The 26504-nt window shown below is 33.4% G+C and overlaps 1 protein-coding gene across 1 annotated transcript; it reads left to right on the forward strand.

The window, feature by feature from the left end:
• The first annotated feature begins 1832 nt into the window (after positions 1 to 1832).
• LOC133200197 (85/88 kDa calcium-independent phospholipase A2-like) lies at positions 1833 to 21720 on the forward strand. Its single transcript, XM_061336001.1, has 17 exons — positions 1833 to 1896; positions 8299 to 8413; positions 9544 to 9642; positions 9775 to 9990; positions 11850 to 12027; positions 13167 to 13369; positions 13567 to 13663; positions 13914 to 14096; positions 14478 to 14593; positions 14952 to 15100; positions 15333 to 15412; positions 15566 to 15719; positions 16731 to 16881; positions 17120 to 17322; positions 17659 to 17813; positions 18782 to 18949; positions 20469 to 21720. Exons 2-17 carry the CDS (start codon positions 8301 to 8303, stop codon positions 20685 to 20687), a joined length of 2484 nt encoding a protein of 827 aa, XP_061191985.1. The 5' UTR covers positions 1833 to 1896; positions 8299 to 8300; the 3' UTR covers positions 20688 to 21720.
• Positions 21721 to 26504: the final 4784 nt, after the last annotated feature.

Consider the following 26504-nt stretch of genomic DNA (forward strand, 5'->3'; position numbering starts at 1 on the left):
TCAACAATGGATGAATTTACTGCAACTAGTAATTCATCAACAATATATCCACCAGAAACAAATCTATCTGAAGTGAAGAAGTGAAAAAATGTCTTAACTTACGAACCAAATCGTAATACGAGATTCGTTTTTAATTTTGTTGTGTATTAATGAAAAAAAATTAAAGATATAATCCAGAAAATTCAGAGTAGAAATGTGAGAAAGCAAAACCAACTCACCAGTATTGTCAGTCAATGCTCAGTGATGTGTGCAGAGTTTAACAAATTAAACACACCCGATGAAACGTAAACATAAGCAATAACAGAGTCCTGCTTACAAATCAGTTTACGTTCCACCGGGTGTGTTCAATTTGTTGACGCCCGAAAACTATAATTCGAGGACCCAATTGGAAATAAGCCTTTATGGCTTTCATGGGTCATCCTCGGGAAAATGGCTATACACAGTGTCTATATTTATGTTCTTTTACACATATCGATATAATTTTTTTTAGTCTAGTCTCTTGATAAATAAACAAGTGGCCTGCAATGAATGCCAATATTACATGTATTAATGAAAAATGGAATCAGCTTGGTGATGATCTGGACTTCATCCTAGATTCTGAACTTCAAAGAGGCGCAAAAAAAAGGTCAAATCAAGGTCTTTCGGAAATCGTGGCAAGTGAACGCTTTGGTTTTGAGGAAGTGAGGGAGCACTTAAGAAAACTTGAGCGGAAACTGCAGCAAGAGGCAAACATTGAGAGAGGACAACCATTCAGATGCTTGCTTAGCATAGCATACCTTCCTGGACACGGTGTTTAAGTTTCTGGTAGCAGTGGCCGGGGGTGACTGTTTGTCCTGAATAAGGGCAACTCGGTGCATATGATCTCTGGTTGTCATAGGCTGACCACTAGTATAACAGTATAAAAGGGATTGCCATCTTGACTGATATTAAGCGCCTGAATATGGCGGTGTCTGTTCGATGACGATGGCGAACACCCACTTTATTTTGTAAATATTAGACTGACCATCAATTGTGGTTTCCCCTTAGCAAGGGGGGGGGCATATTTGTATATATTTGAGGGCCAATCATTTCATACAATCATTTTAAAAAGAAAATTATTTTTTTCTGTTATTAATAGCAAATTTCAAACTCTGAATCATCTTACTTTAAATAATTTTTTTTACTTTTTCTCTGGAGGAAAAAAAAACTCTTATAAAATAATCAAGAGCTAGTATCAGTCTTTCACTGCTGAAACATATTCTAAAAGAGACGTACTATAAGATCCTTTTTAAGGTTCATCACTCCTCAGTTCACTCATATTTAATTTTTCCTTTACACTTATGATTTTCAAAAAAAAAAAAAATTTATTTTTGAAATGCACACCATATCAGCATACCACGCGGGGCTGAATTTGTCAGAGATAGTATATTTTAACTTGACAATTTCAAAGAGGAGTGATAGTCATATCAGAGTACTGATGAACCTTAAAACTTAACCTGGCCCCTGGACCATAAAACTTAGACGAGCTCACTTTTGATCTCAGTCTCGCTTTTCCACTATACATGTATATTCCTTTTTGTAAAAGTGAGACTGAGATCAAAAGTTAACTCATCTAAGTTTTATTGCCGCGGAGCCTGGTGTAGCATTCCTCATTCAGCGCATATTCGATAAAAATAATCATGCATTTACTATTTACACACATATATTTAGACACTTTATCTTTAACTATTATATTTACATTTTACTTTATCATTTCCTGAAATTTTGAAAAATGAACTATTGTTGAACTTTTAAGAGACCAAGACATTATTAACCTAGGTACAATTTAACTCGATACCGCCTACTCTCACGTGACGACGATAGTAAACCAAAAGTAAAATAAAACTTGCAGAAGTAAAGAGGAGACATCATCCGAAGGTAAGATAATATTATAGAAGAGACTAATGAAAATAAAAATGTCATATCCCTTAAGAAATCTGTGCATCAAATGAATATTGTGAGCTGAACTGTTGGGTTGTCATGCACAGTCGCGAGGCTAGATGATTTATCACGATTATCAAGTAGGCTTAATTTGTCTGTCATACAAATAAGGCCATTGGTTTAACTCGGGGGGGGGGGGGAGGGGTTCGGATTAGTAAGTAATGGGTGACATAGTGCAGTTAAGTTGACAGTGCATCAGTCGATGTCGAGAGTTTTTTATCCTATACTATAGCCTTGTCGGTAACGGGATGTTTCGCACCTAAGCATGGTTCGCGCTGCGATGTTTCGCACCAATTCCGTTTCGCGCTCAGATGGTTCGCCCCACATTGTTGTACAAATATGTGCTAGCCTACTGAAGTTCGTTTAACAAAATTTTAGATTTTAAACATTTTATATGGTGTAAATTTTGATGTAAATTTTGAAATTTTTTGAAACATTTTTTTTAATTCAAGATTATATTTGTAGCAGAGACATAATTATTTATGTCTGTGTTTGAAGTATACATAGCATATGATTATGTATTATTTTAACACCATGCTAATTATAATACCGCCATCTAATTAAGTAATTATTGCTGGTTTGACTACCAACACGTCAATTAATAAATTCTCACCTTTCGATCTACAACTAATTACAATTAAATCCTCATGGAATATCCGTAATCTTTGGCAGTGCATACATGTATTATTATGCATTTCAACACACAACATCTATATATGTATATCTTATAATTGATAAACAATTTTTTAAAATGGATAAAAATGTCATGGAATATTTAAAATAAATCGTGAGATGTTTCGCACCTAAATCGGCGCGAATCATCCAGGCGCAAACCATCTCAGTGTGAAACAGAATGGGCACGAAACATCCCGGATTCGCCTTGTCCTACCAAAAATTAATTAAAATAAGGGTCTTCAGACGTTATTATTGAGGGGGCACAAGCATAAAGTAGCTATGTCGGCAAAATTATTGGGGGGACATATAACCCCCCCCCATTTCCGACAGTGCATCAGTCGATGTCTCGAGTTTTTTATCGTATACTACATGTATAGCCTTGTCCTACCAAAAATTAATTAACAAGGGAAAAGGAAAAATAAGGGTCTTCAGACGTTATTATTGAGGGGGCACAAGCATAAAGTAGCTATGTCGGCAAAATTATTGGGGGAACATATACCCCCCCCATTTCCTACAGTCATGAACTGAGCTGACTGGAGCATGACCTTGTCCCTTTATCATATGTTTATATTCCCATTTTCCACTGTTACATTTGGTGCTGTGCTATGCCCTGGAAGTAACATGTGAAATACCTTTCAAGGATGAAGGAATATCTGCCAATTGAATAGTGAATATGTGGTCTGTGGAGGCAAACACATTTAATGAAAGATGAATGCAGTGATGGAAGGAAGATAGCTAAGTTGGCAGAGTCCAGGAGGGTCCACTGGTACAAATCCTGGTCTGGTCCACCAACATTTCTCATTTCCAGTTATACTGAAATGCAAAATAAAAAATGCAACCCCATTTAAACGTAAATAATTTTAATATTTATAATTTATTGTTAGCAGTTTTGAATTGCAGGATATCATACACACTCTAAAGCAATGTTACAGTTGATTAAACTCGGTCACACTTTACTTGTCAGCAAGGCATCAGTATATACCCCAATTAGTATATGCATGGATACAAGCTACAGTTTTTCAAGTGTCACTCAGTCTGAACTGTTTGTTATTCTTCAGGTATATATAGTAAGAATAGTTTGTTATTAAAATTTGTTTATCATATTGAGTAGAGTATACCTAGGCTATCTAACAATGGATGCAATGGGGACAGTGTAGTTACTGTTGGCTGGAAACACCCAAAGTGATGTGGTGAGAGCACTGAATGTCCACAAAAGCACAATATCTTGTCTCTATACAAATGCCTTAGACTGACTGCAGGGTATTACTGCTGACCGCCATCAAACTGGCCGACCAAAGGAGACAATGCCTTGTTAGAATCTTTTCAAGAGATTGCAGCAATTGTGCAACTGGTTTAGAACTGCACAATAAACTGTAAATGAGAAACCAGAGATGCATAATCCAAGAATAAGCCAAGATACTGTGCTGAGGCGTCTCTGCTCATATGGCATTTCCAATACAAAAATGGGGGCTGTGTACTCGTTTGTTGATGAGTCAAGATTCACTCTTAATACCACTCAGATGGGCATCTGCATGATTTTTGACGTCCCAGTAAATGTTATGCCGATAACTGCATTGTGGAATGTGATGGGTTTGGTGGTGGTAGCATTATGGTGTGGGGCAGGATCTGTAGTGGCCACAAAACCTGCTTGGTCATCATTGACAGGCTCAGTGAACATTGACACTGTCCTGCAACCTGTCATTGTTCCAGTTTGTCCACCAGCAAAACTTAATTTTCCAACAAGACAATACCCAGTGTTGTGTGGCCACATTGTGCAATGAACTTTCTTCTCCAAAACAGTGTCGTAATTTAACTTGGCCCCAATACTGCTCTGATCTCTTGCCAATAGAGCATGTGTGGAATTTGCTAGATTGACGTGTTCAAACTCACCCAAATCCATAAGAGACTCTACCCGCTATGTGCCAGGCACCTCTGGAAGAGTGGCAGAACATCCCAAATCAACCGTGTAACGAGCTCTATGAATTGAAGAATTCAAGCAGCAACAAATGCTAATGAAGGGCATATTATTATTAAAGTAGGAAAATTTCAATGGTTACCTAACCTCTACAGCCTTGATATATTTTGCCAAAGAGATGATCAATGGATAACTTTGAATTTACTGCTCTATCCAATAGGAAAGATCTGTATCTTTTATTGGTTGTAAAAATTAAATGATGTATTTGAATGAAATGATAAAAAATTTACTGAAAATTGGAAGTAGCATTTCTTTTGCGTGTTTAATTAGTTTTTTAATAAACATGTTAAATATCCAGGTCTTGACCTTTGAGGTCAGAACTTTAAAACAAGTAGGTCATGGGTATAAATATAATTTAAATTTATTTCAAAATATACCGCGATATACCATCAAACAGTTTTATCGTTGCACTCTTACTACATCTGACTTTTCTTGACATGTTTTAATTATTAAATATTAATTTACACTGTTCATTTATAAACAGCAAATTTTAAACTCCAAAGCATTTTATTTGCAAATAAAACATTTTTTTTTACATTTTCTTTGAAAAAATACGAAAAAAAAAAACTCATATAAAATACGAAAAAAAAACTCATATAAAATAATTAATTAAGAGCGAGAATATCAATCTTTCCATGCTGAAGCAGTATTTCAAAAGATATGTCTTATATCATATCCATTAAATAAATTTTGGTGTAGCATTCCACCTTAATGGAAAAGAAAGATATCTAGTTCCTCATTTTATCAATTAAAACAAAATGACATTTCCCAATTGCAAGGGTAATAAAAGGACCCTGTACAAAAAAGTGTTTTTTAGAGATTATACACCAGGAACAAATAATTTAAAAAGTATATGTATATAAATGTTATTATTATTAAATTCCAGAAATAAAACATCCTAAAGCTATAAAATTATGATGAAAATTTTAATTTTATAAATTTATTCTTAAATCTGAATGGATAAATATTGGAATATTGTAGAATTTAAAAATCCAATGAATAATCTACTATGAGTTTTCCGTTTGGACACTACCCTCTGTTCCTAACAGGTATTCAGTAATTCCAGTTGAGCATTATTAATGCACAGCCATTGCATGTCATGTGTACACTCATTTACAGACTGGGACAAAATCTCTTGGCACGTAACCTCTCTTAGCAGATAAAAATAAAACAATAAGAATTATGATGTTTCCTCCATAGACATTCCCCAGTTTAACGTCAGTGGTAAATAAACTTTATATTATATATAAACAGTAAATATTTAAAGCAAATGATGGGATTGTAGAACATTCATTGATTAAGGTACTTAATGGATTTATTTGGTTTACAACAGATAAACTAAAAGTTTGCACAAGGAACAGTGCCCTGAATGTAAATCCTATACATGTGTATTTACATATTACAAATATCTGAAATCCAACAGCTATGTATTAAAGTAGTAAAAATAGCTTGTACTTACCCCCAGGTCATTTGAATCAAAGTTCAGTGCCCCTACAATGAACTTTATGGTCAATTCTCCATTTTTAGCTCACCTGAGCTGAAAGCTCAAGTGAGCTTTTCTGATCACATTTTGTCCGGCGTCCGTCTGTCCGTCTGTCTGTCTGTAAACTTTTCACATTTTTGACTTCTTCTCAAGAACCACTGGGCCAATTTCAACCAAACTTGCCACAAAGTATCCTTGGGTAAAGGGGATTCAAGTTTGTTCAAATGAAGGGCCACGCCCTCTTTCAAGGGAAGATAATTAGGAATTACTGAAAAAATAATGGCATCATTTAAAAATCTTCTTCTCAAGAACCATAGGGCCAGGAAAGGTGAAACTCATGTGGAAGCATCCTCAGGTAGTGTAGATTCAAGTTTGTTCAAATCATGACCCCCGGGAGTAGGGCGGGGCCACAATGGAGGATCAAAGTTTTACATAGAAATATATAGGAAAAATCTTTTAAAATCTTCTTCTCGAGAACAGCAAAGCCATGATGAGTCATATTCATGTGGAAGCATCCTCAGGTAGTGTAGATTCAAGTTTGTTCAAACCATGACCCCTGGGGGTAGGGCGGGGCCACAATGGAGGATCAAAGTTTTACATAGAAATATAAAGGAAAATATCTTCTTCTGAAGAACTGCAAACCATGATTAGTCATTTTGATATGGAAGCATCCTCAGGAAGTGTAGATTCAATTTTGTTCAAATCATGACCCGCAGGGGTAGGGTGGGGCCCAATGGGGAATGGAAAGTTTAACATAAGAACATAAAGAAGAAATATTTCTTCTCAAGAACAGAAAAGCTATGTTTAGTCATATTGATATGGAAGCATCCTCAGGTAGTGTAGATTCAAGTTTGTTCAAATGATGACCCCTGGGATAGGGAGGAGCCACAATGGGGGATCAAATTTTTACAAAGGAATATATGGAAATTTTTTTTAAAATCTTCTCAAGTACAACAAAGCCATTTGTTACATTGAGATGGAAGCATCATCAGGTAGTTTAAAATTCAAGCCCCCCCCCTTCCCCCAGTCTTTTCAATACTGAACTGATTTGTGCTTTTGCCTAGCCAATGTGCTCAGGTGAGCGATGTGGCCCATGGGCCTCTTGTTAAATTAGTACTATTTTATATAAGGCCTATTCCTTGGTGATCGATGTTTCACAGAAATTACCACAGATGAAAAAGGAATATACACACATGTAATTTTTAGGTCATCTAAGTCTGATGATCTTTTGACATCCTGTTTGTCATCTTATCTTTTGACATTCTGTTTGTCATCTTACATTGTCCAGCTTCCATCACTTGTAAACTTTTGAACTCCTTGGAACAGCCTGTTGAACCAGTTTAAATCATTTTTTAAAACTCAGTCTGATTCATAGCAGTCACTGTTTAACAGGAAGAAAATTTTAAATTTCATGCTCCGCATCCCAATGGGTATACTGTAAACATATTACATTTGGCTGTGTATGCTATTTAACTCTTTTCGCAGAAAGCAGCTTCCACTAAATCAGGTACATCACTAAATGTCTTGTGTATGTCTTCATTAACAGCATATTCAGAAAGCGATAAATCATATCCAACTTGTTCATTAAAAAATTTCCACCGAATATCGTACACACCAATAAACTATCAAAATAAATGCAGTTTTCAAAAAATCTTCTTTACATTGATATTAAGCAATCAAACTGTTGGCAGGATTATAATGAACAATAAAACCATTATCAAAATTATGAAGTTCAGGTGTCCTGGATAATAAGTTCAGTCCTCAAAACAGGGATATGTTGCTCATATGTATATTGAAAATACAAGCCAGCTTTCACAGATTTTCAAAATAAAAATAATTTAATGATTGTTTTGCACTTGGCTACAAAGAGAAGTTAGAGTGTGCATACATTGACTTTGAATTTCTCACATTATATCACATTCTCACAAGAGTTTTAAATTAAAACTACTATCTTGAATTTTAATAAATATATAATAGGAATATACATGCCATTATATTGTCATGAATAATCTTTTCTCTTCTATAAGCTTTCAACCAAGGTACATATAATATGTTTTTAGCTGATTGGTTGGAGAGTTGTTACTTGATTTAAAGTTTAGGTAATCTTGCTTGTTGTAATTATAAAGTCAAAGCCAGATTTTGTAGAAATGTAATAGAATGATGTTATTAAATAAAATTTCAAACAAGAACTATAATTTTTCTTTAGGGATGGCGGGATATCTAAATGCGGTGGTGAAGGGGGTTTTGAATGTTGTTGATGTAGCCCAAGCCAGCATTAAACCTTTCAAAGTAACAACTGTAAAGTTTGAGGATTATAAAAGGTAAATTAAAGAGTCTTCTTTTTCATTAAATCCTTTAAGACAGACCATATACATATTGAAGGGTTCTTAAAAGGATTAATTTTTCAACGTGGTTAATTTTTAGCTTACCTGAGCCAAAGGCATGAGTGAGCTTTTCTGATAATAATTTATCCATTGTCTGTTGTCTTCATTGTTGTAAACTTTTAAAAATTTCATCTTCTCCAGAACCACTGGTCAGATTTCAACCAAACTTGACAAAGAGTACACACAGTGTTCAATTGAAGGGCCTCTCCCTCTTCCAAGGGGAGATATTAAGAAATCGTGAAAATTGGATGGGGTCATTTTAAAAATCTTCTTCACAAGAACCACTTGACCAGAAAAGATAAAACTTATGTGAAAGCTTCCTGACATAGTGTAGATTCAAATTTGTTCAAATCATGACCCCCACCCCCCCTTTCCGCAGGTAGGGTGAGACCACTACTGGGGATCAAACTTTTACATGGGAATTATGAATATAATGGAACTATCTTTAAAAATCTTCTTTTCAAGAACAGCAAAGCCATCAGGTAGTGTAGATTCAGGTTTGTTCAAATCATGACACCCCCCCCCCCCCTGGGTAGGATGGGGCCACTAATGGGGGATCAATTAATCTGTTACATACTGAAAAAGCTTTAAAAATCTTCTTTTTCAAGAAAAGCAAAGCCTGGATTAGTCATATTAATACAGCAGCATCCTTAGGTAGTGTAGATTCAAATTTGTTCAAATCAAGTCTTCCAGGGATTGGGTGGTGTCACAATAGAGGATCATATCTTTAAAAGAAATATATAGGGACAAATCATTAAAAATCTTTTAAAGCTATGATAAATCAAAGAAATATGGAAATATGGAAGCATCCTCAGTTAGTGTAGATTCAAGTTTGTTCAAATCATGCCCACCCCCTTGGGGGGGGGGGGGGGGGGGGAGGTTGGGACCACTTATACATGTACATATTTAAACTTTTCAATATTGAACTGATTTATGATTTTCTCTAGTTGAGAAATAGTCTGTACCACACAGCACTTTGTTAAATAAATGCATGAATATCACAGCATGATTAATTTTAAAAAGCAACATTTCAATGTACAGATGTGTATTGATTTTATCAAAACCAGGTTACCTATAAAGAATGAAGATGGTCACATGACTTTGTTTCAACGACCTGGTTCTTTAGAATGCGTGCTTTCCAACAAAGTGATGTATAAAAGCTTCAGGTGAGCTTACTCTAATATAAATGTATCAATTATGATGCTGCAGAGCTTTCAAAAAAAGTAAAAAGAAAGTAAACATTCCTTTGCTCTGACATATGAAATAATAAGACTTATATATTGAAACTTTATCTTCAGTATATTCCGCATTACCAATGAGATTGATGCCCTTACCCAGTTTGAGCGTTACAGTTTCATTATCAACACTTTAGCAAATGCCAGCAGCTCTGTGTATGAGGAAACCATGCTTCAAAATATATCAGATGCCATCAAGTCAAATTTACACTGGAGACCAGCACATGTTGCGGCATTCGTTGGGTTATATGAATGCTTCCACCATAAAAAAATCCAATGGTATGTATTTGTTATATATGGGATATTGAGTTTTCTTCTAATTTTCCTATTACAGTTGAACTTTGGTATCTCGAACACTGATATCTTGAATACCATGGATATGTCAAAGTGATTTGGAAGTCCCAATCACTTATTCCTTAGGTATTTTACCCTGGATATCTCGAACCCTTGGATATCTTGAAGTATTTTCTTGGTACCATCGGGTTTGAGATAATGAGGTTTGACTGTATTTTGTATTGGTCCTATTGTTGAATGTATTATTATTGCTAATTATATCGTTTTCATTTACATTGTAAAAAGTTTTATCATTGGTTTGTTTGATATCACATGTCAAAGTATAGAAATGGAGATAAACTGACTCTTTCCAAGTATAAACATAAAAATCTTGGATAGACCTGCACTAATTTCTAATATTAGATTAGGAAAATTTTGTTGTAAAAATGAATGTGATTCCTTGTTGTAAGACATTTAAAACATTTAAACCAATCAAAATTCTTCTCCAGTTAATGTGGTTAATCAGCAAATACTTGGATTGACCAGTACTTTCTAATAATAAATTTTTCCTTAACATTTAGACAATCTTCCTTTAAAAAATAATGTAACAAAAAGCCTTTGTAGAAAATATATAACAAATATAGCCCTTCATTTAGTCAATTCAAAGAGGTATTGACTTCACAGAAAAGCATATCGACCTTGCATTTTATGCCTGGTCAGCATGCTTTTCTGTGAAGTCAATTTATCTATAGATCAACTTCCTGAAAAGGCTATTTTTGTATAATACATGTATTGGATTGTGATACACTAACTGCATATAAAACATTTCGAAATGTTTTGTTGTCTTTTACGCTGTAATTTGCTTTGCAAACATTGAATTTTAGTTTTGAAATGCTCTTTCCAACAATATGTATTTCTTTGCATGATGTCAGGATTTCAAGGTCTCCAAACATGCAGTTTTATGATACTGAAGTGCAGAGGTCTGAGTAGACTAGCAGGAAAAAGGGATCATCTAAAAAAAAACTTTCACAAATATGTATTAATTATTCAAAGGAGATGATAATTAAGATAAAATAATTTCCCACTGCACATGTTTTTTTTCCATTTTACCTTTCTTTACAGTTTGGACTTGTAGTATGGTAATACCTATAAGCGTGAATCAGTAGGACAATATATATAGTATTATTTTTATTTGGATTAGAATTTTTTGAATCATAAAATAAGTACCCAAAGTAATGTTTAATTAAGGTATATTCACCCTCACTAATTTATGGGTTCAAAACAAAAACGGCATTTATTTCCACTGAGTATAGTTTAAATTAATTAATAATCACCAAAAATATATAGGTTGCCATACTTTTAAGACGCAAGACATTCATAAACAAGAAGTATATGTCAGCATAAAAAATCGTACATTTTAGTAAACAGTATTATAAAAATTATGTAAAAACTGGTTCAAATACACATAATTTTGATGCTGAAACTTCCAAAATAATTGTTACTTTATAAATATGTTTGAATTGTGAATATCGGAGAAACCATTTTACATTAGAAGTACAATATAGAAAATGCCTGAATGAAGATACATCAGCAGGAGTTACTGCCCTTAGCAACATTTTTTAAGGATGAAATAATTGATTAAATAAGGAAAATATTCATTTTTTTTTTTTACTCTTTTACTTTACAATATTTTTCATTAAACCCACTGAAAAGCCTTATTTTGAAAGATATTTTTCTATCAAGTATGAATTTATATTAATAACAGTTTTTAAAAACCTATGACATCACAGGAGGGAGGAATTTCCTTAATACAAATTATAAAACAAACTTTAAATTACTTTAAAGCTGAATTGTACTCCTTTCAGTGATATCAACTATCAAGTGGAAAAGACTCAGTTATCTCCCTTAATGGCAGCCATCTTAGGGAAGCACACACAGTGTGTGACTGTTTTATTGGAGCTTGGAGCCAGACTGGATCTTCAGGATCAGAATGGGGAAACTGTCTACCATTATGCTGTACTTCACCACCCTGAAGTCATTCATGTTAGTACAGAGTCCTATTCAAATAGTAATTGGGTTCATGTTGTTAGCTCACCTGAGTTGAAAGTGTGTTGTTCATCTGTCCATCCATAAACTTTACACATTTTTGACTTCTACTCCAGAACCAAGATGGCTACCATGACGAACCTATGGGGGATTTTTTTATTTATGAAAAGAAAGGTTAAAAACATCAAGTGCCTGTGGATTATATAAGAAAAAAATCTTTAAAAATCTTCTCAAGAACAACAAAGCCATGATAAATCATGTTATTATGAAAGCATCCTCAGGTATTGAAGATTCAAGTTTATTCAAATCATGAACCCAGGGAAAGAATGGGGCCACAATGGGGAATCAAAATTTTTTCATAGGAATATTTAGTTTTAAAAAAAAACTTCTACTCGAGAACAGTAAAGCCATGATTAGTCATATTGATACAGAGCATTCTTAGGTAATGTAGATTCAGGTTTGTTCAAATCATGACTCCCAGGGTTGGGTGGGGCCACAATGGGGGATCAAAGTTTTATGGAGGAATATTTAATAGAAAAAAATTATTGATGAAGACCAGCAGGGCCATATTGACTCAGATGAGCATTGTGGCCCATGGGCCTCTTGTATTTTATTATTCTTCTCTGGCTTGGAAGATATTCCTTTGGCAGATATTGAGATTTTCTGTTGACTAGCTGCCCCATTCCTAGAGCAATAAATTAATTCCTCTTGTGGAAAGGGAACTGTGAAGGGGCTCTTCACTTTTGTTTTAAATTTTTATTTATTTTTATATTTTTAATTTATCTTTTTTTAAAAAGGATCGAAGCATACAGAATATTTCCTGAGAATAATTTAGTTTTCTTTAAGTCCTTTCTTTGCTGTATCATTAGTATTTAAGCATTTGAATAGAGGTTCTAAATTTATGTATGTACATGTATTTCCAGCCAGAATTTGTAACCTTTATAAAATACAGTTTTCATTGAAAATTATTTCAGTAATTTTATTTTAGATTTTGGTTTCAAATATTTGAAAATTGCAGATGATACAGGCACATGTAATTAGTCAAAAGTAGGTTATTAATAAGATTCTTAACCTTTATATATAAACTTTAAAATTTAAAAAGTACAAATATAGTTTCAATCAAGTAAATTTTTCAGATTTTAGCAGAACACGATAGTCCCAACAGTAATGACAAAGTCATTAATTATCTGAACAACAAAGGGATGACAGCTCTAGCCAGTGCCTGTCAGAAGGGGAAATCAGAGGTTGTGGAGGCCCTGCTAGACAGAGGGGCAGACCCTAATATTACTGCTGTAGACATGTATCCCATCCACTATGCCCTCAAGGCTGAGGACATCAAGTAAGATGATTTATATATCGTCAGAAATCAAGGAAATTTTGAAGCTCCAGTATGATGCATTAGTGAAATGACTTCAGATTTTTTGAATGTTTATTCTTGAGAAAAATATTTTCTGGAATTTTTAATATTTTGCTCGTATAGATTTTTACATAAAGTTTTCAATTATCTTAACTGACGGTTTTTATTTCATTATATAGGTCAGTAGAGATAATTTGTAAGAGGTTCAAAGATCAGCTTTCAGTGAGAGATGGAAAGTTTGGGGGCACACCAATGCACTGGGCCAGAAATAGACAGGTATGATGGCTTTAGGATTCAATGTTGAACATGCTTTTGATTTAAACATACTATGTTTGTTTTAAAATTAGGAAATAAAGCATATTTCATAAAATATCAGTGAGTACATGTAAATCAGAGTGTATAATAAATCGAAAACAATGCAAATTTATTTAAACATGTATTAATGGTGTACATGGATCTTGTACTTGGAGCTACTAGCCAGCTTGGAACATCTATTACTTTATGTCACTGTATGTGACTTTCATAGATGATTGAGAAATTATGTAGACTAAAGGCTGACATGAATGTGAAGAGCAACACAGGCCACACCCCACTGCAAATCATGCAGGAGAAGGGCAGAGCTGATTGTCTTATGGAACTGTTGTGTTGGGGAGCAGATCCCAGTATAGGAGATGATGAAGGAAACACCCCTCTACACAATGCTGTTCTTGTAGGTGACATACAAATCAATTATTCCACAAGTACAGAAAATAACAATGACTTAATTATAAGTTAGTAGGGAAACTAATGCTTTTTGTTTAATTGAATAAATCAAAAATGTGAACACATTTGATGTCATTGGGGGAGGGGACCCCTGGAATTTAAGAATTATTCAATTTCTGTGTTTAAAATAACAAAAAAAAACCTTGGAACATCCCCCACCCTCCAAGGAAATATGTACCCCTCTTAAAATGGAAAGGAGAATTGTGTATCTGAAGAAGATTGACTTATGAAAGTGTTTGCATCTCTCCTCCCCCTTCAGGATGTATGTAATCTTCTATATAATAACATGAAAGTATGGATATGATCTGACTTTATTATACTACTATAGAAAGATGATGAAGAAATGGTCAAGAACTATGTAGTATATGGTGCTGATGTTAATGTCAAAAACAAGGAAAACCAAAGTCCTAGACATTTAGCCAGTAATTCAAATGGTAAACACAAGTAAGACAACATTTATCTATTTTCTATAGAGTTATAGTCCTTCTTAATAATAATAATCATATAAAGACAGTATATTGTATTTGATTGGATGAGATATTTTTAAGAGTTAAATGGAAGTATAAGATTTACTCTTGACCTGGCTTACATTGCTTACTTATCCATGATTATAAATTGTACGATTGACACTCAAAAGAGGGACATGGATAATGATTTGATAGAAAATGTAGATTTTATAATATAATGCATTTGGAAATTACAGATACATGTACTTTCAAATACATAAATGTAGGTTTAATTGAGTGACTTTGAAAATTCTATGTATATACTTGTAATGATGAACTAATCCTGATTACTTCAGAGAGTTGATTTTGTACATGTTACATGTATCTGGTGCTACGAGATGTGATGCCCATATGAAGAATTGTCAAGATGGGTGCTTTGTGGACGGGGTCAGAAACGGAAAACCAGATGAACACATCACTGAGCTCCTAGAACGTGATCAGAGTGGTAAGTAGTCTGAGTTGTAAAAATAATGCATTGCAATAAACACATTAAAACTTTCAATGACAAAGTGAAAATCTTAAGATTTACTTGAGTGATTTTAAAGTGTGACAACTATGTACTTGCATTCTAAGCTTTTTATGTGGGAAATTCTCATAAGAATTTTACACACAAAATATATCATCAGAAGTAAACTTTTATATTTATAAGCATTTTTTCCCCTCTAATCTCTATTTAGGCCTTTTGGATGAAATGTTGTCATCAATGTGTGAACCATTTTCACAACAAGATGGATCAGAGAAGGATCCCGGGTACAGGGTAAGATAAATTGATTCTCTACAGTGCTTGTAAACTTCAAACGATTTCTTGAAATTTTGAAATTCTTGAATGAGAATCACCTATGAAAGTGTTATACACCATTGTATCATTGATCAGGATTTTATATATTTATATATGTTGACTCTCTCACAGCTCCTGTCCCTAGATGGTGGAGGAATTCGAGGAATTGTCCTTTGTCTAATGCTGATTGCCATTGAAAAAGAGGTTGGGAAACCTATCAAAGATTGTTTTGATTGGATAGCTGGAACAAGTACAGGGGGACTTCTGGCTCTGGGAATCTGCACAGGTAAAGAGATAAGGCCTTAATATCACAATGACAGCATTGAGGTTATATAGAGGATATTCAATGTTTTGTTGTTGGATGTGGAATTTATTTCACGAGTGGGACAGGATTTTTTTTTTTATATATTTTCACGAGTGCAAAGCACAAGTGAAAATATCAAAAAAATCCTGTCTCACAATTGAAATATATTCCATATCCAACTACTAAACATTGAATTTTCTGTTTATTACATTTTCTTTGATTTCTCTTTGCCTCTGTCTTTTCTTAACACAGTGTTATAGGTTGTGACGCCATGTAGTTGAGCGGTTAAGACGTCATAACATTGATTTTAGCAATATATTTGGGAGGAAATTTTCAGTTTTAGTCTCTATCAAGATGGTCTAGTTACTGTCTCTGTCTTATGGCAGGCCAGAAATCATTTCTACTTACTTTGATATCCTTTCACACTGTGACAGAATATCATTTTGGTATCCTTTCACACTGTGAAAGAATATCACTTTTAATCAACAAATAAATCACAGTATTTCACTATTGAAAATGTAATAAACTAAGTTACCTTTAGCAGGTTGTAATGGGTAAATATCCTGATTGGGGTATCATACTCTGAGTGGAATATTTTACCATGATTGAGGTATTTCTTCTACTCCAGTCAGGGTATTTTTCACAAATGTATGAAACCTATCGCAGACTGCATTTGATAGTGCTCATATTTTGTAATGTCACAGTGATAATGTTGTGAGATATCTTTATTATCCTTCTAGACTCCATTCGAGCTAGCACGGGTAAATAATCGTATATTATGATTTCGACTTTGATTACCTGCGCCTATTGTCTGAGACATTGTAGAAATGAATATGAAATTATTTTCACTTGCAGAATTATATGAAGTAAAATTTCACATTTCATGTGATCTGAGGTAAAATTTTCATATAGTTACAGGTTCATAGTAGTATATGGAATGTCATATTTGATAATGAGTACATTATGAAGCCAAGATTACCCCTTATGTTTCAGGTAAACCTCTGTCTTATATGAGAGGACTATATCTCAGGCTCAAGGATGAGGTGTTCATTGGATCGAGACCGTATCAGTCAGAGAACTTTGAAAACATGCTTAAAGAAGAATTTGGAGAGGACACTATCATGACTGATTTTAAGAAACCAAGGTGTGAAAAAGTTCATGAATGTACTGTGTAGGATTTTAATATTCATGCAAGCTTTTCCTGGTTCATGTTTATATACATACTAAATATGTTAATATATCACTTTATACATTTATGATGTATTTCTATGAAAATAAATGTCTGATTTTTTTTAATTCACCTTTTCTTCAATCTTTTAAATATTCATATTAAAACTAACATTTATTTTATATGATGAAAAAAATACTTAATATGCTTATAGGGCTGCAGTAACAGGGGTACTAGCAGACAGACATCCAACAAAACTACATTTGTTTAGGACATATGAACCAACACTGCATCAGCTGGAGGTTAGAGGTGTATGTCAAAGAAAGGGAAGTAAAAAGAAGAAAGATCAGACAGATTCTAAGGAGAAGAGAGAGTCCAGTCTATCCTCAGAATTATACTCCCCAGCTCATCCAAGTGGTAGGTTAAATGTGTAAAAGTGAAATGAACTTAGTTGCATAATGTCTATAAATCCAAAATATATCTAAACTTGAATGTGTCCCTTTGATTAAAATGTACTAAATTTTATTTAGAATAAGGATTTTGAAATAAATGCATGTACATGAATGCCTTGCTCCTTACAGACTTGAAATTACTTCAACCATTAAGGCTAGCATTCAGTCAGTCAATTGGTGTACTTGATCGGCAATTCTTCATTATAAGGCTACATTTGAAGACTTCACTATCATTCATGAATTATCTAAATCTTCTCAAGATCATATTTCTTACATGATGTCTGCTTTGATTCTTATTCAGAACAAAAAGTATGGGAGGCTGCTCGTGCCACTGGTGCAGCTCCGACCTACTTTAAGGCCTTCGGTCCATACATTGATGGTGGTCTAGATGCCAACAACCCAACCTTAGATTTGATGACAGAAATACATGAATACAACTGTGGATTAAAACTAAAAGTAAGGCAACAAATTTCTTTCAAACTGTAATAGTTTTACCTTATAGTCTTTAATTTTAGGTTATCTTTTAATTAGGGATGGCAGTCGAATACAGAATTGCTAATCGGTTAACCGAACGATGTTCCGACCGATTAATCGGTTAATCGTATCAAAATGACATTTTCCTTATATTTTATTTTTCAAGTAAACTCTAGTTATATACACAAGAAAACTGAAAAAGACGTTAATGCTTGATAAGTACGCTATATATTATATTTTATTTCAATTTTGAATGGCAAGAAAAAATAAGGAAACCATGAAACATCTCTTAAATGTCACAGAAAATTGATAATGTTACAGCACAAGGTCATTGTGCATTGTCACCATAAACAGAAACTGAGTCTGAAATAATTTACAATGTTTATTTGAAAATATAATTTGATAGATAACTGCAAAGGATAGATGGGGTAAGATACACATTGCAATCATTTAAATCATTTAACAGAACTCAACAAAGATTTAATTAATATCATAATTAAGACATGCTGGGTAACGACATGGTATTTAAACAGCAATTAACACTTCGCAAAGTGACCAATTACCCCAAACAAATTCAATCTTGAGAGTCTTAATTAAATTATTTACCTCCAAATCAGCCGAATTAAATGTGGAAACGTTATAACTTATCAATTTTCAGGGTTTTTTAACATCGTAAATCGTGTTTTAAGGAAATTTACACCTATTTTAATTTTTTTCCGACTAACCGATTACAGATTTTCTAACTGATTACCATCGTTCCGACCGAGTAACCGGTTAACTAATTACAAATTGCCATCCCTACTTTTAATTGAATATTGTATCTAGATTTTTTCCTTTGAAAATGCAGTGCAGTTACTTAAGTATTTGTCTTGATATATACAAATGGAAACTAATTCATGGAATTAATCATGCTAATTATACCTTGATCTTCTGGGTTTTTTTTTTTCAAGAATGAGCCCCAAAATGTACGTCCAATAGGTGTTGTGGTGTCTTTAGGAACGGGACAGGTACCTATTAGACCAGTGGACACTGTTGATGTTTACCGACCAGAGGGGATTTTTGATGTTACCAAGATTGCTAGAGGAATCCAAAACCTGATTAATGTCATGGTAGACAAGGTGAGACTCGGAGAAGATACATGTACTTGGTTTTATGTGCAGTATTAGGCTTAGTATCCAAGAATCATATATCTTTAACCTTCTTAAATATTGAATGCCTTAAGATTATTGAGGCCAGAGGGACCCCAAAACTATTTTCATAGCAATTGTATACTAAATTTAGTATTTGTAGTGGAATATTGAGTTCTGCAAACAGACACATCTTTATACATTTATTATGCCCCACCATAAATATGGCCATGGCATATAGTGATTGTCATGTGTGTCTTCTGTCCTTCTGTCTGTCTGTCCATCACACTTTGTGTTAAGCCCAGTTTCAAAGAAACTATTCAAGATATTTTTATTAAACTTCATATGCTGATACATGTTGATCATGATGAGAGCTTTTCAACAGCATCAACATTTTTTACATTAACCTTTTCGTGAACCTTGACCTCATTTTTATTAAATTTGTGTTTATAGCTCAGTTTCAATGAAACTATTCAAGATAATTTTATCAAACTTCATATCCTGATACATATTACTGTATCAGAAACTATGTACTGCATATAAAAAATTTGATCTTGACCTTCCCTTTAGAGTTGTCTTCACTTTTCTCTAACCTGTGTTTAGCTCGGTTTCAAAGAAACAAATCAAGATATATGAAGCTTTTGTCATGATACATTTTGATGAGTGCTATTCAGCTGACTCAAAAAAAATTTGACCAGTAAGCTTGATATTTCTTTGACCATGACCTCACTTTTCATAAATTTACAGTTAGCTCAGTTTCAAACTATTCAAGATATTTTTATCTAAACACATATACCATATAACTGTCCAAAATGTATGACACCTTACTTTTCTTTGTTTTGCCTTTAACTCAGTTTCAAAGATATTTATGTAAGCTTATGCACTGATAATAAAATGGTGAGAATTGATCAATTCTGACTAAATTTTCTTACCCTGACCTTTCCATTGACATTTACTTTACTTTTTATTGTGCTAAAAAACTCAGTTTTAAAGAAACTATTCAAGATATTTTCTTCAAACTTCATACACCAATACCAATATTTATGTTGCATTTATACTAATGAACCCTGGGTGAGGCATTCATGTCCTATGGACATATTTCTAGTTTTAAAATAAATGTTATTTGGATATTTTATCCTCTCAATTCACTGAGAGTTTCATGTTCATGTATATGTAAAGAATTTAGTAAATCCAAAGAGCAAAATTCATTTTCCAGGGAATAGAAACAAACCAAAAATTAGCCTACCTTCACAACTACTTTCTTCTAGCATTTTTTCATTTGAATACATGTATATGAGTTGATTTTCTTCATCAGTTTCAAAGTAATTCATGTAGTTCAAAAAATGCATATACATGTACATGCAAATCATTAATGACAACAAATATTCCTAATTTTCCCCACCTTGCAAAAATCTCTTCATCAAAACCTAGCTGTATGCAAAAGGAGTTAATGTTTTACAATTTTAAAATATTGACTACTGTATATGACATATTTTTTTATTAATTTCAGGCCACAATTGCTGAGGGTCGTCCTGTGGACAGGTCCAGAGCCTGGTGTGGTATGCTGGGAGTACCATTTTATCGATTCAGTCCACCAATAACAGATGTAGAAATGGATGAACATGACAATAAGAAATTAACCCAGCTGATGTGGGAGACACAGTGTTACATAGTGGCTAATCGTGAACGAATTAAAAGACTGGCTTCCTACCTCAAAAGAGATACATAGCAAATGTATTATCCATATACATGTATGTTACTATGCGGTATTTTTAGTATTTATTATTTCTAGCCTTAACTTTGTAAATTTTTTTAAGTGTAAGAACTTAGCAATTACAGTCAAGCTTTATTATATGGAACTTGATTGGACTGAGAAAAAAACTGAAAGATATCCGAGGATTCTATATTTGAGAGTAAAATACTTAAAGAATAGGTGGTTGGGACTTCCAAATCACTTTGACACATCCATGGTATTCGAGATATCGGTGTTTGAGATACCAAAGTTCAACTGTATAGTGTATACATTATTTATCATAATGTGCCTTTTAAAAAAAGAAGCATAATTATTTTGATATGCAGAGAATAACATTTGACAATGGTCTGCATCTGAAGATCTGTGATAATTTAGTGACACCTGCAAGAAATTGTGTTTATGTTCTGACTGTGGTGATAGCCTTTTATTTCATTGTTAGGGATCATTGCACTTTTATGTACATGTATTTTTAATTATACAGATAAATATACATGATAAACATTTGTCATTTAGACATTAAATAAACATTATTACTTTTTGATTATATGTAGTGCATTGCTTTTTTCTGTAAATTACAATTTTGAAAACTGCCATATTACATTTTTTTTCTCTGGACTCTTCTTCAATCCCTTTAAAAGAAGGTGATATGTACATGTACATAGTTTTTGATGGAATTTCTACCTTTTGTGCCATGCATTATTTTGTCTGTCTTTTTTTTTTAAGTTATTGGTATGAGTATTGAATTTCAAAGTTTTGTTTGCCTGTTGATGTTAATGAATAAATCTTTTTTTTTTATTATATAATGTTGATAAATAAATTTTTACAGGAGATGTAGTTCCCACCTTTTGTTCACCAGTTATAAAATATGATTATACAACTGTATTTGTCTTAAGTGTATCATTCCAGTTTGAAACATTGTATGTAAATGTATCTAAAATAAAGCTATTTCATAACTAATATACCAATTTAAAATTTCTGTAATTGCATGGGAATAAAAGATGGAAATTGATGTAATTGTTCATTTATGCACTGATAATAAAATGAACTCTTCAAAGGCAAAATGAACAAAAGCAGTATAAAGCAGAATATCCCCTTGCAACAGTATTTCATTTGAGTGTTCCAAAGAATGCATATGTTGCTTACTGTAGCATCATTAAAGACATAAAATTAAAGAGTGGTCTTTTTTTTAATATCACATCTCAACTGATAATAGCATATAGTTGAAGCAAAAAAAAATGGATATTAAGGCAGAGATAATTAATATTTATCATAAAAGTCACAATCAATAGATATTTTATTCATCCGCGTTTATTTCAACACCCCCACCCCCTTCCCCTGATTTATTTTCGGACAACATTCGGAACATCACATGACTTTTTCCGTCAAATCGAGACCATCTTCGGCCTTTTCTGTGCAGTCGATCCAGAAAATTTTACTATAAATAATTAATTGTTCACACGAGTTTAATTCAACAATCCCAGAGATTCACGTCCCAAGTTCGATATACCGATCCCGATTTCTTTTCAGCAACTAATAGAACATTTTTTTTTCCAAATCGAGAACATCACTCGGTCTTTTCTGCCAAGTCGAGAATCTTTGCTGACGAAATTAAATGTAAAGTGATGTTCCGAGCATTTAAATTTCAATTTTGAGGTTAATGTAATGAATAAAGGTCATGAGGTTATAAACATAACTAGTTATCAAAGCACAGACACTTGTTTCGTATACGGGGCACCCCTGCATGATTATTTTAAAATAAGTAGGATGCCCCGTATACGAAACAATGCCTGTGTTATCGAAGCCCTACTTCTTAAAACTAATTTGAATTCAATTTCACAATACGAAAGTTAATTAACGGTTCTGGGTATTCCTGAAAAATAGGTCATTTGTCATGGTCAGGTAGACTGTAACACTGATACACGAGTTGAACTTCGGCATCTCGAACACCATGGATATGTCGAAGTGATTTTGAAGTCCCAACTGCTTATTAGTCCCCTACCGGTGAAACCGGAGGGGACTATAGGTTTCCTCTGAGTCTGTCCGTCCGTCTGTCTGTCTGTCTGTCCCTCTGTCTGTCTGTCTGTCAGTCTGTCCCACTTGGTTTTCCGCACTTTTTTCTAAACGCTTGCAGATATTGAGCTGATTTTTGGTATGTGGCTTTACCTTGATTAGTTATAGATCAAGTTTGCATTTCGTCCCGCTTCATTAATTTCTGACGGAATTATGGCATTTTCAATTCTTAACGGGAACCAGATTACACTTGCCGGTAGGGGACTAGTATTGCTAATGCAATACTCTCAGAATGCTTGTTCCTTAAGTATTTTCTCGGTCCCCTCGAGTTTGAGATAACGAGGTTTGACTGTATTTTCTGACATGTCTTATGACAAGCAGTGTACTTAACAAATAGCACAAACTTACCCCTTAAAGGTAAAAATATATGAACGTGTATATCGGTATGGTGCATTTTGAAAAGTAGGTCAAATTCAAAGGTAACTAGGTCGGTAACTGGTATTTTACAAAATCCTTTCATCCAAGCAATACATAAGCAAAATAATGAATCTCTACCTCTAACAATTCTCAAGATAGAGCATAAAATGTGAAAGACGAACAGACAGGTGTTGGGCAAAGCGATCCCTAAGTGTCGCTCTGCCCTGCAGCCACACGGCATTTCTTTAACTTCTGTGTAGAATCAAAGTGACTGAAAGGTAATTAAGTGCTTTAATATCAAGAACGTATGTCTAGAGCTGTTAATTTTATTAATTTAACAACCACTTAAATTGATCATTAATTATTTGGAAATTAAGGGTTGGGGCTTATATACAAACAATGTTGATGTCTCCTTTAACTCCACTTCAAGTTTAGCTCTGATCTGTGTTTAAATAAAGAAATTTCTTTACATTGTGTTCCGAGACTTGGTTAACAAATTCTTTGTTCTTAACTTTTGTCTTTTTGACTCACAAATGTATAGGCCTGTTTCTCTTGACATCTACCACTTCCACAACAAGTAAATTAAGTTTGAGACTGCTAAATAAATTGGTACTTCTACATATGCAAAACTGTTTGAAACTCGCATAACAGTTTGCATTTAGTTTTGCAAAGAAAAACCGCGTTATATATGTATGAAGTGTTCGTGCATTGGACACTGTAGTAAGAATCAAATGAATTTTCTAATGTATTATATGTGTGGTTACGTACCACAACCATGAAATATGGAGAAAACGAACAGTATTCAAGCTTAAAGTCCATTTCAAAAATACAAATCAAAAGCAGAGCAAACACAGACCTCCAAAAAATATCAGAGGTGGGAACAAGTGCCATGGAGGAGTGAGTATCCCCTGCCGACCGGTCACACTCGCCGTGTGCTCCTTGTCATGATCAGGGAAAACGGAAAAAATCCGCAAACAATTCAGTGTGTAAATAATGGCCTAACAATTAGTATGAAAAACGTCAGTCAGCATTTGACTTAATGAAAGGTTGTAATTGCTGACAAGATAATTGTATAGACCATAAAACTTGCGAAATGATGACTTCAAACGAGACTGTTGATATCCTTGATTAATCAACTTGTTTGTTAATATATAGCTTGGCTCGTTTTAGAAATTGTTCATACGTAGAGCATGCTCTTGCGTATCGAATCAACTGGGAGAACAGTAACCCAAAGGTAGGTGATAAGGGTATTTGCTACATAAGTAAGGGAAGTTGACGATTGAAAAATTGAAGTCATCACGTTTATCATAAAGCTTTGTTGTTGGGTTACCATTAAAGTCTTTTTCTAGTAAAATATCCAAATATGAAACAGATGTGTCAGACTCTGTGGTATCTTTTATTTCAAGCTCACCGAGATATATCGAGTCGACATATGAATGGAAGTAACTATATTGTTAATTGATAATACGTCATCGATATATCTAAATATCGAGTTGAAGGCCACAACAAGTATTTTTGAATGAACTCTGCTTCATATAAATACAAAACCAGGTCTGGTAATAAGGGGAGCAATTGGTACCTAGGGGAATCCCAACAGATTGTTAGAAGACCTGATCTCCAAAAACTACATAGATATTGTCAATCAGAACCTCATGCATCTTTTTAATATCAACTTCAGAGTACTTGTGTGTACAATCAGAATGTTTTTTGACAAAATAATTTTGCTAATGACCAATGATAAGGTAAATATATTTACTAATTCCATTTTTATTTTTTTAAAAAAAGCAGCTGTCTATGATGTCAAAAAGTCTGGAGTTTAATTTATCGTGGGGAATGGTTGTATAAAGTGTTGAAAAGTCGTACGTTTTGATGTTATTTATTTTGTTTAAATTTTGTGATTTCAAATTTTCTAAAACTTCATTGGAATTTTTAAGTATCCACATCTGATTTACACCTCTTCTCGAATATACATGTTCTGTTGTACAGTACTTCTGAAGTTTCTTCTTCACTCTGTAAATATTGTAATGAGGAGTAAAGAAAGAGGCTTGGTAGAACATTTTACTGGAACCCGCTATGTATCTTTGTTTGTAAGAATTTTTATGGATCGAGTTGTCGAATCCAGTATAGGTATGGTAATTCAAATTCATTTTGATTGTTGGAAATATTAAAAATATTTAAAACTGACATATAGTTTGAAGAATTTCATCCTTAGAAAGAGAGCTATTGGTATATGTTGGATTTCCACTTGCAGAATTAAATCCTAGTTCCTCTAAAACACAATTCTAATAATACATGTAAGCCTTACAAACAAGGACAATATTGTTACCTGCTTTATCAGCGGGGACCAGTGCATACTGATCGTTTAGTCTATTTAATTCTTTTTTCACTTCTAAATTATTGAACACAGAAGGATAGATGGTTTTCATACTGCCCCTCAATCGTTTAAAGCGAGATTTTAACATACATCTGATACATTTAATCCATTCTGAGAAAGTGTCAAGGTCTTCTTTTTCATATTTGGCCAATCGTCTGGCGTAATCTTCTACTGAATTTATAATATTTATGAAGTTATGACGCCATTTGAAACATTAATTGGGGTTCCCTAGACTTTGGCCCTCTTATAATACGTGATTTAAGGTCTTTATCATTAACTATTTTTACGTCACCAGTAACAGGACTATGGTTGTAGAGTGAAGAAGAACATGAACACGTTATGTACAAACGCTTTTAAATCATAAAAGTTAATTAATACAATCAATTAATTAATATAACATAGCTTCATTAAGGTTTTAATTATCAAAAATAAAAAAAAAAACTGATCGCAGAAATCCCCATATAAATAATCTGTCAGTTAAAAATTTGAAACAAATAACTATTAGCTTTTAATACAGCATACTACAGTATAGCATTCATAAAAAAGATAAAAAGAAACATATTACATGTATATTAAATATAAACTTATATTTCTGTAAAACTTAAACAATCTCTTATTCAATTTACAAAAATGCTCGAAAAGTTATTACATTGTATGTATTCACATTAATACTCAAAAGTCAGTAAATAAGATTCAATATATACATGCTATCATTTTGACAATAATAAAGATATAAAACCACTAAAGATTAAACAGGCATCTCAGAACAAGATTTTATTCTGACAGCAAACATTTATACTTCCATTTAATTTATATAATTAAATATGACAGATGTCTGTACTGCTAGTATACTTCGAAGTAATTTTTATTGAATTGCAGAGGCATCAAAACTAGGGATGGCAACGAATATTCGAACATTCGAATATTCATTCGATGAGTTGATATTCGAATATGAATTTAAGATTCGAATATTCGGTGTTTTTCAGATTTCA

The sequence above is a fragment of the Saccostrea echinata genome, unplaced genomic scaffold (genome assembly GCF_033153115.1).
Source record: "Saccostrea echinata isolate AGI-Se365-2 ecotype Australia unplaced genomic scaffold, CSIRO_AGI_Sech_v1 ptg000037l, whole genome shotgun sequence".
Taxonomy (NCBI): domain Eukaryota; kingdom Metazoa; phylum Mollusca; class Bivalvia; order Ostreida; family Ostreidae; genus Saccostrea; species Saccostrea echinata.